The sequence below is a fragment of the Bombina bombina genome, chromosome 3, assembly GCF_027579735.1.
Source record: "Bombina bombina isolate aBomBom1 chromosome 3, aBomBom1.pri, whole genome shotgun sequence".
In the NCBI taxonomy this organism is placed as follows: Eukaryota; Metazoa; Chordata; class Amphibia; order Anura; family Bombinatoridae; genus Bombina; species Bombina bombina.
In genome coordinates this window covers 348,764,939-348,779,348 of record NC_069501.1, presented here as the reverse complement: position 1 = coordinate 348,779,348, position 14,410 = coordinate 348,764,939, and the positions used below count along the sequence as shown (strand labels likewise).

The following is a 14,410-nucleotide window of genomic DNA, read 5'->3' as shown; positions in this document are numbered from 1 at the left end:
AAATAATAACAGGAAGTTTATGATAAATGTGCAGCCAAGTCCTGGGACTATACTAGTCACTGGCTGACAGGGATAACTCAAACAGACAAAATTTGATTTATTCAACACAAGAACATCTGTTTTTCAAAAACCTAAGCTCTGTTATACATTTTGAATCATTCTCTTTTAGATAGAACAAATAGCTTTTTATAGTTCCCATTTCCTTGCAAATTTTTTATTTAATAGTCCTAGGGCTCCATGTACTAATCTGTTGATCCGCTTGCCCGTATGTATCATTGCAGACTCATCGGAGTGTGTAATGCCCGCCCCTTCATTTTTGCGACTAATCGCACGACTGAAGGGGCTGTCAATCACTGAGAGCTAGCAAGCTCTCTGATTTTCCCTCGCCACCTCAGAGGTGACGTAGAGTGTAAGAGGCAGCGGTCTAGTGACCGATGCTTCTTACAATGCGGGAAACAGGCTTGCATATGCAAACCTGCCCGGCAAGGGCTCCGAAGCAGGTTTCGCTGCTTTGTACATGGAGCCCCCTAGACTACTGTAAATTCCTAACCCTGCTGATGAATCTATGCCTGGCATATTTGCTTTGTGACACATACCGTTTTGGTCTCTCTAATAGTATCAGCAGGCAGCACACAGCCATCACGGCTTTGACCATCATCAGTAGCTCTCTGGGACTCACTGACGCCATACATCTGGATAGGGTACCACAGCAGGTGCATTTCTTTCAATACATCACCATCAGCCATATTAATCTGAGCAATGCCCTGTGAAATCAGACATAAACAGTTTTGTGTTAGATTCTTGCTTTGATTTTTATTTTGCATAATTTAATTTTGTATTAATTCTGCATTCAAAGCAAATAGTGATTTACAATTCATAGAGAAAATATTTATTTTATACAGTTATATGTAAATTAGAAAATTAAAGAGAACTGTAAGCACTTAGAGCACTTTAATTTTCTGTATTTATTTTTAAAACACGTATTTTGAAATGATTATACGCTCAGTTTTCAGCATTACCCTCTTTTTACCATACATAGAAAAGAAAAAAGTAATGTTAAAATGACTTCTTAATTTAATCTTAAAAAAAAACTATTTAATTATAAATATAAATTTGTATCCACATAACTGTAAAATGTTAGAAAACCTGAATGCAGCACAAAGGTTATTGAATATTATGTTCCCAATGCAGTAATTAAATTCTTGTCACTAATATAGAGATCAGATATCATAATATATAAAGATGGTAAATATCTTTACAAAACCATTATAACATGAGTATATTAAAGCTTTCAAACATGCATGCAAGTTAGAAAATATAATTAAAGGGACACTAAACCCAAATTTCTTATTTTGTGATTCAGATAGAGCATGCAATTTTAAGCAACTTTCTAATTTACTCCTATTATCACATTTTCTTCATTCTCTTTGAAAAGCAAAATGTAAGTTTAGATGCCGGCCCATTTTTGGTGAACAACCTGGGTTGTTCTTGCTGATTGGTGGATAAATTCACCCACCAATAAACAAGTGCTGTCAAGGGTCTGAAACCAAAATTGCCTGGCTCCTTAAAGGGACACTGAACCCAAATTTTTTCTATTGTGATTCAGATAGAGCATGCAATTTTAAGCAACTTTCTAATTTACTCCTATTATCAAATTATTTTCATTCTCTTGGTATCTTTATTTGAAATGCAAGAATGTAAGTTTAGATACCGGCCCATTTTTGGTGAACACACTGTGTTGTTCTTGCTGATTGGTGGGTAAATTCACCTACCAATAAACAAGTGCTTTCCATGGTTCTGAACCAAAAAAATAGCTTAGATGCCTTCTTTTTCAAATAAAGAAAGCAAGAGAATGAAGAAAAATTGATAATAGGAGTAAATTAGAAAGTTGTTTAAAATTGTATGCTCTATCTGAATTACGAAAGAAAAAATTTGGGTTCAGTGTCCCTTTAACTTAGATACAAACAAACAAGCGTCAAATCCAACACTCTCCAAGGTAGCCAGGAATTCAGGTGAGCTACTGCCAAGCTCACAGTGTCATCCAAAAAAAAAGCAGTAAAACAAGTTCCTTCAGCTTAATAAAATCCCTTTATTTGACAAACATGGGGATCAGAGTCTGAAACAACATTTCGGGGTAATCCCCTTAATCATGTGATGCATACTAACAAAGCTCTTCCTCCTCTTATAGCTCCTTCAATTAATGATGTCATCATTTAATTAATTAGTTTTAACCATTTTCCATCCACATTGAGATGAATATCCAATGCAATAAATTCATTTTTTATCCACTAGAGGGCAGTGAAGTATACATAAACATAACAAAAACAAAACTACACTACGCGAGATTACGAGTTTTGCGTTAGGAGCTATGCGGTGCTAATGAGCAGTTTTTTCTCACCGCTCGCTTACCTGCAGCGCTGGTATTACGGGTTTTCAGAAACCCGGCGTTAAAAAGACAAGAATTGAGCGTAGAGCAAAATTTAGCTCCATATCTCACTCCAATACCAGCACTGCTTAAGTCAGCGGTGAGCTGGTCGTACGTGCTCATGCACAATTTCCACATAGACATCAATGGGGAGAGCCGGCTGAGAAAAAGTCTAACACCTGCCAAAAAGCAGCGTCAAATTCAGTAACGCAGCCCCATTGATTCCTATGGGGAAACACATTTTATGTTTACACCTAACACCCTAACATGAACCCCCGAGTCTAAACACCCCTAATCTTACACTTATTAACCCCTAATCTGCCGCCCCTTACATCGCCGCCACCTGCATTATATTTATTAACCCCTAATCTGCCGCTCCGGACACCGCCGCCACCTACATTATACTTATGAACCCCTAATCTGCTGCCCCCAACATCGCCGACACCTACATTATATTTATTAACCCCTAATCTGCCGCTCCCAATGTCGCCGCAACCTACCTACACTTATTAACCCCTAATCTGCCGCCCCCAACATCGCTGCCACTATATTAAATTTATTAACCCCTAAACCTAAGTCTAAGTGTAACATCCCCTAACTTAAATATAATTTAAATAAATCTAAATAAAATTCCTATCATTAACTAAATAATTCCTATTTAAAACTAAATACTTACCTGTAAAATAAACCCTAAGTTAGCTACAATATAACTAATAGTTACATTGTATCTAGCTTAGGGATTATTTTTATTTTACAGGCAAGTATGTATTTATTTTAACTAGGTAGAATAGTTACTAAATAGCTATTAACTACCTAGCTAAAATAAATACAAATTTACCTGTAAAATAAAACCTAACCTAAGTTACAATAACACCTAACACTACACTACAATTAAATTACCTAAATTAAATACAATTAAATAAATTAAATTAAATTAGCTAAATCACAAAAAAACCCCACTAAATTACAAAAAATAAAAAACAAATTACAGATCTTTAAACTAATTACACCTAATCTAATAGCCCTATCAAAATAAAAAAGCCCCCCAAAATAAAAAAAAACCCTAGCCTAAACTAAACTACCAATAGCCCTTATGGCTTTGCCCCAAAGAAATCAGCTCTTTTACCAGTAAAAAAAAAATACACACAACCCCCAACAGTAAAACCCACAACCCACACAACCAACCCCCCAAATAAAATACTAACTAAAAAACCCTAAGCTCCCCATTGCCCTGAAAAGGGCATTTGTATGGGCATTGCCCTTAAAAGGGCATTTGGCTCTATTGCGGCCCAAAGTCCCTAATCTAAAAAAAATAAACCCACCCAATACACCCTTAATAAAACCTAACACTAACCCTCTGAAGATTGACTTACTGTTCTGAAGACCGGACATCCATCCTCAAGGAAGCGGCAGAAGACTTCATCCAACAGGGCCGAAGTCCTCAACGAAGCTGGGAGAAGTCTTCATCCAAGCCGGGCAAAGTGGTCCTCCAGACGGGCAGAAGTCTTCATTCAGACGGCATCTTCTATCTTCATCCATCCGACGCGGAGCAGCTCCATCTTCAAGACATCCGACACGGAGCATCCTCTTCATCCGGAGTCTTCTTACTGAATAAAGGTTCCTTTAAATGACGTCATCCAAGATGGAGTCCCTTAGATTCCGATTGAATTCTATCAGCCAATCGGAATTAAGGTAGAAAAAATCCTATTGGCTGATGCAATCAGCTAATAGGATTGAAGTTCAGCCAATAGGATTTTTCTACCTTAATTCCAATTGGCTGATAGAATTCTATCAACCAATCGGAATCTAAGGGACGCCATCTTGGATGACATCATTTAAAGGAACCTTCATTCAGTAAGAAGACTCCGGATGAAGAGGATGCTCCGCATCGGATGTCTTGAAGATGGAGCTGCTCCGCGATGGATGGATGGATGAAGATAGAAGATGCCGTCTGGATGAAGACTTCTGCCTGTATGGAGGACCACTTCGCCCGGCTTGGATGAAGACTTCTCCCGGCTTCGTTGAGGACTTTGGCCCGGTTGGATGAAGACTTCTGCCATTTCCTTGAGGATGGACGTCCGGTCTTCAGAACAGTAAGTCGATTTTCAGGGGGTTAGTGTTAGGTTTTTTTAAGGGTGTATTGGGTGGGTTTATTTTTTAGATTAGGGACTTTGGGGCGCAATAGAGCTAAATGCCCATTTTAAGGGCAATGCCCATACAAATGTCCTTTTCAGGGCAATGGGGAGCTTAGTTTTTTTTAGTTAGTATTTTATTTGGGGGGTTGGTTGTGTGGGTGGTGGGTTTTACTGTTGGGGGTTGTGTGTATTTTTTTATAGGTAAAAGAGCTGATTTCTTTGGGGCAATGCCCTGCAAAAGGCTAGGTTTTTTTTTATTTTGGGGGGGCTTTTTTATTTTGATAGGGCTATTAGATTAGGTGTAATTAGTTTAAAGATCTGTAATTTGTTTTTTATTTTCTGTAATTTTGTGTTTTGTTTATTGTGTGATTTAGCTAATTTAATTTAATTTATTTAATTGTATTTAATTTAGTTAATTTATTTAATTGTATTAATTTAGTTTATTTAATTGTAGTGTAGTGTTAGGTGTTATTGTAACTTAGGTTAGGTTTTATTTTACAGGTCAATTTGTATTTATTTTAGCTAGGTAGTTATTAAATAGTTAATAACTATTTAATAACTATTCTACCGAGTTAAAATAAATACAAACTTGCCTGTAAAATAAAAATAAACCCTAAGATAGCTACAATGTAAATATTAGTTATATTGTAGCTAGCTTAGGGTTTATTTTATAGGTAAGTATTTAGTTTTAATTAGGAATAATTTAGTTAATTATAGTAATTTTCTTTAGATTTATTTAAATTATATTTAAGTTAGGGGGTGTTAGGTTTAGACTTAGATTTAGGGGTTACTACATTTAATATAGTGGGGGCGACGTTGGGGACGGCAGATTACGGGTAAATAAGTATAATGTAGGTGGCGGCGATGTTAGGGGCGGCAGATTAGGGGTTAATAATATTTAACTAGTGTTTGCGAGGCGGGAGTGTGGCGGTTTAGGGGTTAATATGTTTTTGGCGGCAATGTCCGGAGCATCAGATTAGGGGTTAACATTTTATTATAGTGTTTGCGATGCAGGAGGGCCTCGGTTTAGGGGTTAAAAGGTAGTTTATGGGTGTTAGTGTACTTTTTAGCACTTTAGTTAGTAGTTTTATGCTACGAGGTTGTACCATAAAACTCTTAACTACTGACTTTAGAATGCGTTAGGAATCTTGGAGGTAGAGGGTGTACCACTCACTTTTTGGCCTCCCAGGACAGACTCGTAATACTGGCGCTATGGAAGTCCCATAGAAAAAAGACTTTACGAAGTTTACGTAAGTCGGTTTGCGGTAAGGCCAAAAAAGTGTGCGGTGCCCCTAAACCTGCAAGACTCGTAATACCAGCGGTAGTGAAAAAAGCAGCATTAGGACCTGTTAATGCTGCTTTTTCAGCCTACCGCACAACTCGTAATCTAGCCGTAAGTAACTAAATATATACAATATCATCAGTATAATGTTAAAAACAATCGGAGCTAGACACCATGCAACACAGTCATCATTGTTACATTTCAAAAATTTCCTATGTACAAATTTGTAAGAAATTACAAAATATTAATAAAAAAATGACCAATTAATTTCCCTTTTTAACCTATTCGGTTCCATGGTATCCAATTTGAATATCCAAAAGACCTCACGCTGTTTTAATAATTTTTTCCTAGAAAGAAGGCTAGCAAATAAACCAATTGCGCTATCAGGTGATTGAGAGTGTCAATGCACCTAGATGAGGAGGTTCTAGGGAAAAATTATTAAAACAGCATGAGGTGCATAAAATCCAGCACAAAGTCACGAAATCTCCATAGACAAACACTGGTAATACAATGGGTCAATACGGAAGAGCTTAGTGACTTTAAATGTAGCAAAGTCATACAATGCATCTTCGCCATAAGTCCGTTTGTGAAATTTCCCCTTTAATAGTAAGTGCCAATATGCCATTATTGTGAAGTGGAAGCATCTGGAAGCAACAACAGCCCTGCCACAAAGTGGTAGATTACGCAAACTCACCAAGAAGGGCCATTGAGGGCTAAAGTGCATAATAATCTCCTATCATCTGTTGCATTACTCACTAGAGTTTCATAAAATGGTTTTCCATGGCCGAACAGCTGTACACAAGCCTCAACTCAAAAAGCACAATGCCAAGCATCAGCAAAAGCAGTGTAAAGCACACTACTACTGGACTCTAGAGCTGTGAAAATGTGTTCTCTGGAGTGATGAATCACACTTCACTATCTGGCAATCTGATGGAAGAATCTGGGTGTGGCAGATGTAAGGAGAATGTTACATACCGGAATGCTTAGTGCCTACTGTAAGTTTGGTAAAGGAGGTATAATGGTCTTGGGCTGTTTTTCAGGGCTTGGGCTAGGCTACTTTGTTCCAGTTAGGGTTATCTTAATTCTACAGGATACAAAGACATTTTAGATAGTCGGGTGCTTCCAATTTAGTGGCAACTGTTTGGGGAAGGCTCTTTCCTGTTCCAGCATGTCTGGTCTGTGCCCCTGTGCACAAAGCAAGGTCCATGAAGACATGGTTTGATAAATCTAGTCTGGAGGAACTCAAGTGGCCTATACAGAACCCTAACCTCAACTATAATGAACACCTTTGGGATGAATTGTAATGGTGATTGCAACAATCAGAAAAAAGGAGCAATGTTGAATAAATAAAACTTGACTTTAATTCCACGTAGTTAAAAACAGCATATGACAAAGCCAAATCTTCAAAGGAACTGCTTACACGTATATATAACACACAATGTTAACACCTTCCAATCCAATGTGACGTCAAAAATATATAAGATGGGAAGTTGAATGACTTGTGCATCGAATTATGTGATTTATTTGCTATCCTGTTTGTGTGGGTATCAATATGTGGGGCGCACCTGTAGACGTTTGAGTGTGAGATGGTTGGAACACTTTTGAAATATTAAAATCAATTTCAAGCTACATAGTGTGTCCAGACACTGCAATCTAAAACATAGTGGTAATTTACATTTTCTGAAAATTACACCTATAGAGCATATCCCCAGATCTGATTTTTATAATCATTTTTTTAGGCTCAGACAGAGGGAGACCTTCTGGATTTACAGACTCCAAACTTTACATCCATTAGGTCTTAAAATGAATATAGATCTTGCAGCTTTCCAAGAATAGTGCAGTTGTCATTTTAATGTATATATCATATAAAATCTCTGGTACTATTATCAATTTGATACATTTTATCTTTATATTTGATATTAATTATTTATATATTCACATAGGGAAGTGGCTAGCCTTTTATAATTAAGTTATACCATCTTGGAATGGGCAAATAACTCAAGCCTGTGATGTGGTTGAAAGATTGACCATGGTGTAGTGACATGTTTTTAGAATGATTGACCACAATATGGTAAATTGACTTTAGTACAATAGTGGAAAGATTGACCCTAATATGGTCAGTTAATAGTTCTACTGTGGTCACATGTTGTCCCAGTCTGCTCTTCCAGGCACGCCACAGTGCCGCTCCGCTTGGGAGTATTGCTCTCACCTTTTCCACACATAGATTTGTCTGTGGCAATATCACCCTATTGGCGCCTTCTTGTCTTCCGCTATAGATACCTCCATTGTCCTTCTACGTATTGGAAGAGCTGCCTTCACACTGGAAACTTTGGCTTTATTCCTTCTCTTGCTTCCCCGAGCGGACCTCATTAAGGAGCTTCCACTCTGAACTTGCTCAGCTACATGCCATAATAATAGCTGACTTAATGTTCCCTAAATCATTCAAGTTATTTAAAATGGTTAATATCATCCTATTGGTTCTTCCAAAATGGCTTTGAAATTGACTTGTTACATCAATTAGCATAAAAGCTGTAGTACATACTTAATGCATTTCTATAACTCTGTATTCCAATGTTAAATACATTATACATATACAAATATGCTGAAATAAATGGGACATTTATTTTCATCATTGTGGATACTGTTTAAGTGCTATAAAGAAGTTAATTTATATATATATATATATATATATATGAGATGAGGAAAGGAAAACACTGGGTCTCACAGTACATCCAATGGTTTATTGTGGAGCAGGCTTCAATAAACACACAGTGTGAACTCCTATCTGACTCATTTCGCACATGTGTACATGCGCTTCATCAGAGATATATATATATATATATATATTTATATATATATATATATATATATATATATATATATATCCTCTTAGTAAAGTCTCTTAATTTATTACAGGGGCAAACTTATAAGACTTGGTCTCTGAAGTCACTATATGTGATTTTTAAAGTATTTAAATTGTGTGCTTGATTGATAATAAAAAAGCTTAACTTATGGTATATACTAGGTAAATTGAGAGACAGATCAAAAGATAAATAAACATACTATCTTGTCCCTAGATCACTGTAATAATTATTTTGATTAAATTTAGTTTAATTAAATTTAATTAGCTTATTCCTGTACTTTTAGACAGGTTTTTATGCTATACAAATACTTATCAATGTTCATTATTGCCATTTTCATAAAGGCAACAGATACAATTGTGGCAAATTATGCTACTGCTACTAGGTAATCCCTATTCCTATATAGGTTTTTCCTTAGTGGTATCCCTAATTTATTTCAATAGTGGTACTATTTCATTAATACAAGAAAGGAGAACGTATTACATTCTTATCATACTGTCTGTGTAACATTAATGCACATAGAGATGTAGAGAGATAGCAGTAGTGACCACCAACCCGTGCTGCAGCCTCTGTGACAGTAAACAGAAGTGTTGTTGTACTAAGTTTTAGCCTAATAAATTTGGATGTTTGATGAAAATTGAAAAGGACCGGAACTCCTTCTTTTCTTCTATTCTCAAGTTTGCCTTAAACCAGCCAGGAGCTCCGGTGAAAATACACCTTACCTGCACCCAATCGGAATACCACAGACGAGCATAGGAGCAGCGAGCAGCGACAGGGGCGCAACGTCACACGCCCGGCTGAGCTCAGACGCACACACACGGACACAACCGCAGACAGCAGGTAGCTTGAGGAGGGGAGAGAGCGGCGGAGCCGGACAGCTGCAGGAAGCAGCCAGGTTACATCTCCCCCAGGACCAAGCACCAGAGACCAGCGGAAAGTGAGTCCCATATATACACCTAAGTTGCAATGTGTTAGCGTGATTTAAGTGAACTCTCCACAGCTCAACCAAGGTACAGAGGGGTGCTTAGCAGCCACTTTACGGAAGGGAGTACTGACTTTGTTCTCACATAGAGATGTAGCCTTTAGTTGAGTACTACAAATATATGTGCCAATGTTTTAACTTCCAAAAATTATTTCAAAAAAATTAATTCCAAAAATGTATAAGATCGTATTCTGAATTCATACCTTTTGGTTGTCTGGTCTGTAACTAAAATATCCAGACTACCTCCCTTTTGGCTAACATCTGGTCTCTATCACCCCCTCTTTTCCCAACATTAACAGTTTCGATTATAGTCCATCCAAGACTGGAGGGGTCCTTATTGTGGATCCTGCTAAAATGCTGGACCAGAGGGGTTGTGAGAGTACCTGTTTTGATATTGAAGAGGGGCTCCCGAATACTTGAACGCACCTCTCTAGTCGTTAGGCCCACATATTGTAGTTGGCAAGCTGTGCAGCCCGCTAAAAAAACAGGGTATATAGACCTACAATTCAGACACATTCTATGATTGTATGTCCGATTTGTGACCAAGCTTTTAAAGCGGTCCCCAGGTAGTAGGTGATCACATGCTTTACAAGTGGAATTGCTACACCTATATACATCTTTAAATCTCAGCCACAAGCTTCCTTCTTCCTTTCTCATTGACTTTAACTGTGTGGGTGCTAAGATGTTTCCCAGAGTTATACCCCTTCTAAATGAGCATTTACAGCCTTGCTGAATGGTACCGGCTAAAGCGTCATCTGCAGCCAGGAGTTTAAAATGCTTCTGCACTATTCCACAAATTTTGTGGATCTCTATAGTCTGTAACAAAAAATGCTTCATTCTTAATATCCAAGGGTTTTCTGCCTTTATTTGTTAACAGGTCTTGTATCCTACTAGCTCCCACTTCATTCCTTGCCCTCTGAATAATATTCCTTTTATAGCCTCTATCTTTCAAGCATTTTTCCAAAAGATTGGCATGTGTCTCATATTGTTTTTGTGTGGTACAATTTCTTTTCAACCTTGTGAACTGCCCTTTCGCCACTGAAAGAAATACTTGTTTTTGATGACTGCTCCTGGCATGGAGAAGAGTATTGCCCGTAATTGGTTTTCTGTTAACCTCCATTACAACCCCTTCCCTGGGTATACCCCTTAGAGTTAGATCCAGGAAAGTGATGCTTGTTTCATCGTACTGAAACATGACCTTAAGTCCAATATCATTGGAGTTGATCTAGTCTATAAATTCTAGGGCTCTCTCTTTAGTTCCCCTCCACACCACGAGCAAATAATCTATATAACATCGGATGGTGCAAATTTAGCACCCACTGCTGCCCCGCATCTCTGGAGATAGAAAACCCCCTCAAGAGGGAAATAATTGTGTGTCAGAAGGAACTTGGCTGCCCTCAATATGAACTGTACATACTCTCTGTGGTAACCAGTATCTCTATTTAGAAAACATTCCAATGCCTCCAGACCCTTATTATGGGGAATGGAGGAATACAATGCCTTGACATTGATAGTTAGCCAACTATTACCTATTTACCAACTCATTGTTTGCATCAAATTTAATACATGTGTAGTATCCTGCAGGTAACTCATCAGATTAGATACTAGAGGTTGTAGAATGGTGTCCAACCACTGTGAAAGACATTTCAATTGGGACCCAATACCACTCACTATGGGTCTACCTGTGACCCCCTCCAGGGATTTATGCACTTTAGGCAAATGATTGAAAATCGGTGTAATAGAATTATCCACCAGGAGGAAATCACAGGTAGGCCCATCAATGTATCCCATTTCCTTACCATCATCTAGAATCTGTCTCAATTTCTGCTTGAATCTCAGCGTAGGGTCCCCATGAAGTTGTGTGTATTATGATTCTATATGTAATTGTCTTTCTGCTTCTAGAGTAAATTGTGACTTGGACATAACCACCACCTACCCCCCCCCCCTTTGTCAGCATTTCTTATCACTAACTCTGTATTATCTTGTAAGGATTTAAGAACAGACCAAGGCTAAGTACTCTTTCCTCCTTTTCTGTTAACGTATGCTGAGACAGATTAATGACACTATTAGTTACTGGTATTTGCTCTGGTACCTCCCTCTCCTTACTGGATATCTATTATGACCCTGATGAGTATTTGGTCCTCCTCTTCCTCCCCCCCTTCTGTTTTTTTGTGGGGAATGGAAAAAACCTAATTCAGGTTGTGTCTATCCTCCATATTCATGGAAGTACCAGGGCCCCCTATCGTATCCATATTTACAATGTAGGAGTCATCTGGTGTATATTTGGACCCCCCTTGTTTCTTTAAAATAGGCGGGCCTACCTTACTACCTATTTCCTTGGGTCTTACCACTGGTGGTTTTTCAGGGACTTTTAAGGTAGTGGTCTCAGTATTTAACACACCTTCTTCCCCACCTGATGCAAAATGGTGTTTGCAAGCCAGACCTTTTAGTCCAACAAAAGAGTGATGACTGTTATAGCTGCAATGGGGGAAGGGGACACAACTCTGTATTAATTCCTATGTGTGATGTACAGGGTTAACCAACATGGAAAGGGTTAATTGACCATTCCCACCTCAACCAGTGTCTCACACTCTAGCCACACCAGGCAAGCTTGTGACTTTCTTCAGTTGGTGCAAGGGTTAACAAACACTCTTTAGTCTGTACTAGACCTAAGGAAAATGCCCAAACTCCCCTTAAATGCAACCCACAATAACTATCTTTGCTGTCATTCCCTAAGATTATTATATGGGGAATCTTAAAGAAAAACACAGACTAAAAGATTAAAAATCCCAAAACATAATTTAACAGAAATTAATCTAAAAAAGTACAGTACTATTATCACCAGTCTCTTTCAGTAATGTGGTTCAAATATTAGACAAAGGAAAAACTTAAAGGGACAGGAACCCCCAAATTTTATTTCTTGATTTGGATAGAATATGCACATTTTAAACAACTTTCTAATTTACTACTATTATCAAATTAGCTTCATTATTTTGTTATCCTTTGCTGAAGGATCAGCATTGCACTACTAGCATCTAGCTGAACACATCTAGTTAGTGAATCACAAGAGACAAATGTGTTCAGGCACCAATCAGCAGCTAGCTCCTACTAGTGTAGGATATGTGCGTATTCATTTTCAACAAGGGTTACCAAGAGAATGAAGCACATTTCAAAATAGAAGTGAATTTAAAGAAACTCAGATAGGGCATGTAATTGTAAACAATTTCCAATTTACTTTTATCACCAAATTTGCTTTGTTCTCTTGGTATTCTTAGTTGAAAGCTAAACCTAGGAAGTTCATATGCCACATCTTCTCTCAGGGCATTTTTACAGTTTTTCACCACTAGAGGGTGTTAGTTCATGTGTGTCATATAGATAACACGGTGCTAGCGTACATCGAGTTCCTAGGAGCCATCACTGATTGGCTAAAATGCATGTCTGTCAAAAGAACTGAAATAAAGGGGCAGTTTGCAGAGGCCTTGATACAAGATAATCACAGAGGTAAAACATGGATTTATATAACTGTGTTGGTTATGCAAAACTAGGGAATGGGTAATAAAGGGATTATCTATCTTTTAAAACAATTACAATTCTGGTGTAGACTGTCCCTTTAAAAGTGTTTTAAAATTACATGCTCTATCTGAATCATGCAATTCCTATCCCTTTAATAAAGGAACATTTATTATGAGCAAAAAAGAGTCACAGTATATATATATACAGTACATATATATATATATATATATATATATATACACACACACACATTTACAATGAGTTAATACGTATAATTACACAAGGCCAAAAAGTTTTCAAAATAATATTGAGAAAAACAGGACCTAATACTGTACTATCTTATATATCTTCACCATGGGAGCTTGGCAAGAAAAGAGGGTCACTTCTACAGTTGTTACACAGGCTCCCATGTAGAATGACAAATTTATATTGTTGAAATCAGTTATATACATTTTTTCTTGACCAAACTCCTTCCAGAGTGGACAAAGAGAGTAATCACCCTCTTTTATGGCATGTCATAAAAACTCTGAATACTTGGCTGAAATTATAGATCAACTTATAACATGTTATCCAGTACATGTAACCATATAAGCAACCCCCTTGTGACAGCATGAGGATTATTTTGATACCAAACATGACATGTCTAGCAGAAGAGGTGTCTTAAATGCATGATATCAAGAAATATTATTCTAATTTGTTCCAACTCTAAACCTTAATTGACCTAAGGCCTGTGTCTTGATAAAGACACTGTTCTATGCAACTGTATTTGTTGACACATTTACTAAATCAAGGTACCAAGCTTCTGGTGGTGGGCAATAAAATTTGGCCAAGTTAAACTGAGAAGCTATTTATGGCAGAAGGTCTGTTTTGTAGGAAAATACACTGAGCTATACATACTAAATAGTTAGCAAACAGAAAAAGTTAACCCCTTACACCTAAAACCATGAGGTCTTTATCACACCATGGTTTTGGAATGAGATTCCAACAAGCTCATATAGGTATAATGGCCAGGTGTACACATATTTTTGGCCATAAAGTGTATATTCAGTAGTGAAGTATATGTAGATGCAACATTTTTAGTAAAAGTAGACATTGTGTAACATTGTGTGTATGTGTGCATGCACATTTGTGTTTGTGTATACTTACTTATAAACATAATAATACGCTGTGCATGTATCTTGTTCTTGTTGGTGAGCCTAATAATATATTGTA

General features: G+C 37.4%; 1 protein-coding gene across 1 annotated transcript in view; it reads right to left on the bottom strand.

The window, feature by feature from the left end:
- Positions 1–14,410, bottom strand: part of WWC3 (WWC family member 3) — a 515,363-nt gene that overhangs the window by 27,756 nt on the left and 473,197 nt on the right. The window contains exon 17 of the mRNA XM_053705277.1: positions 597–764. Coding sequence (XP_053561252.1) covers positions 597–764 — 168 coding nt within the window. The remainder of the gene's footprint in view (positions 1–596; positions 765–14,410) is intronic.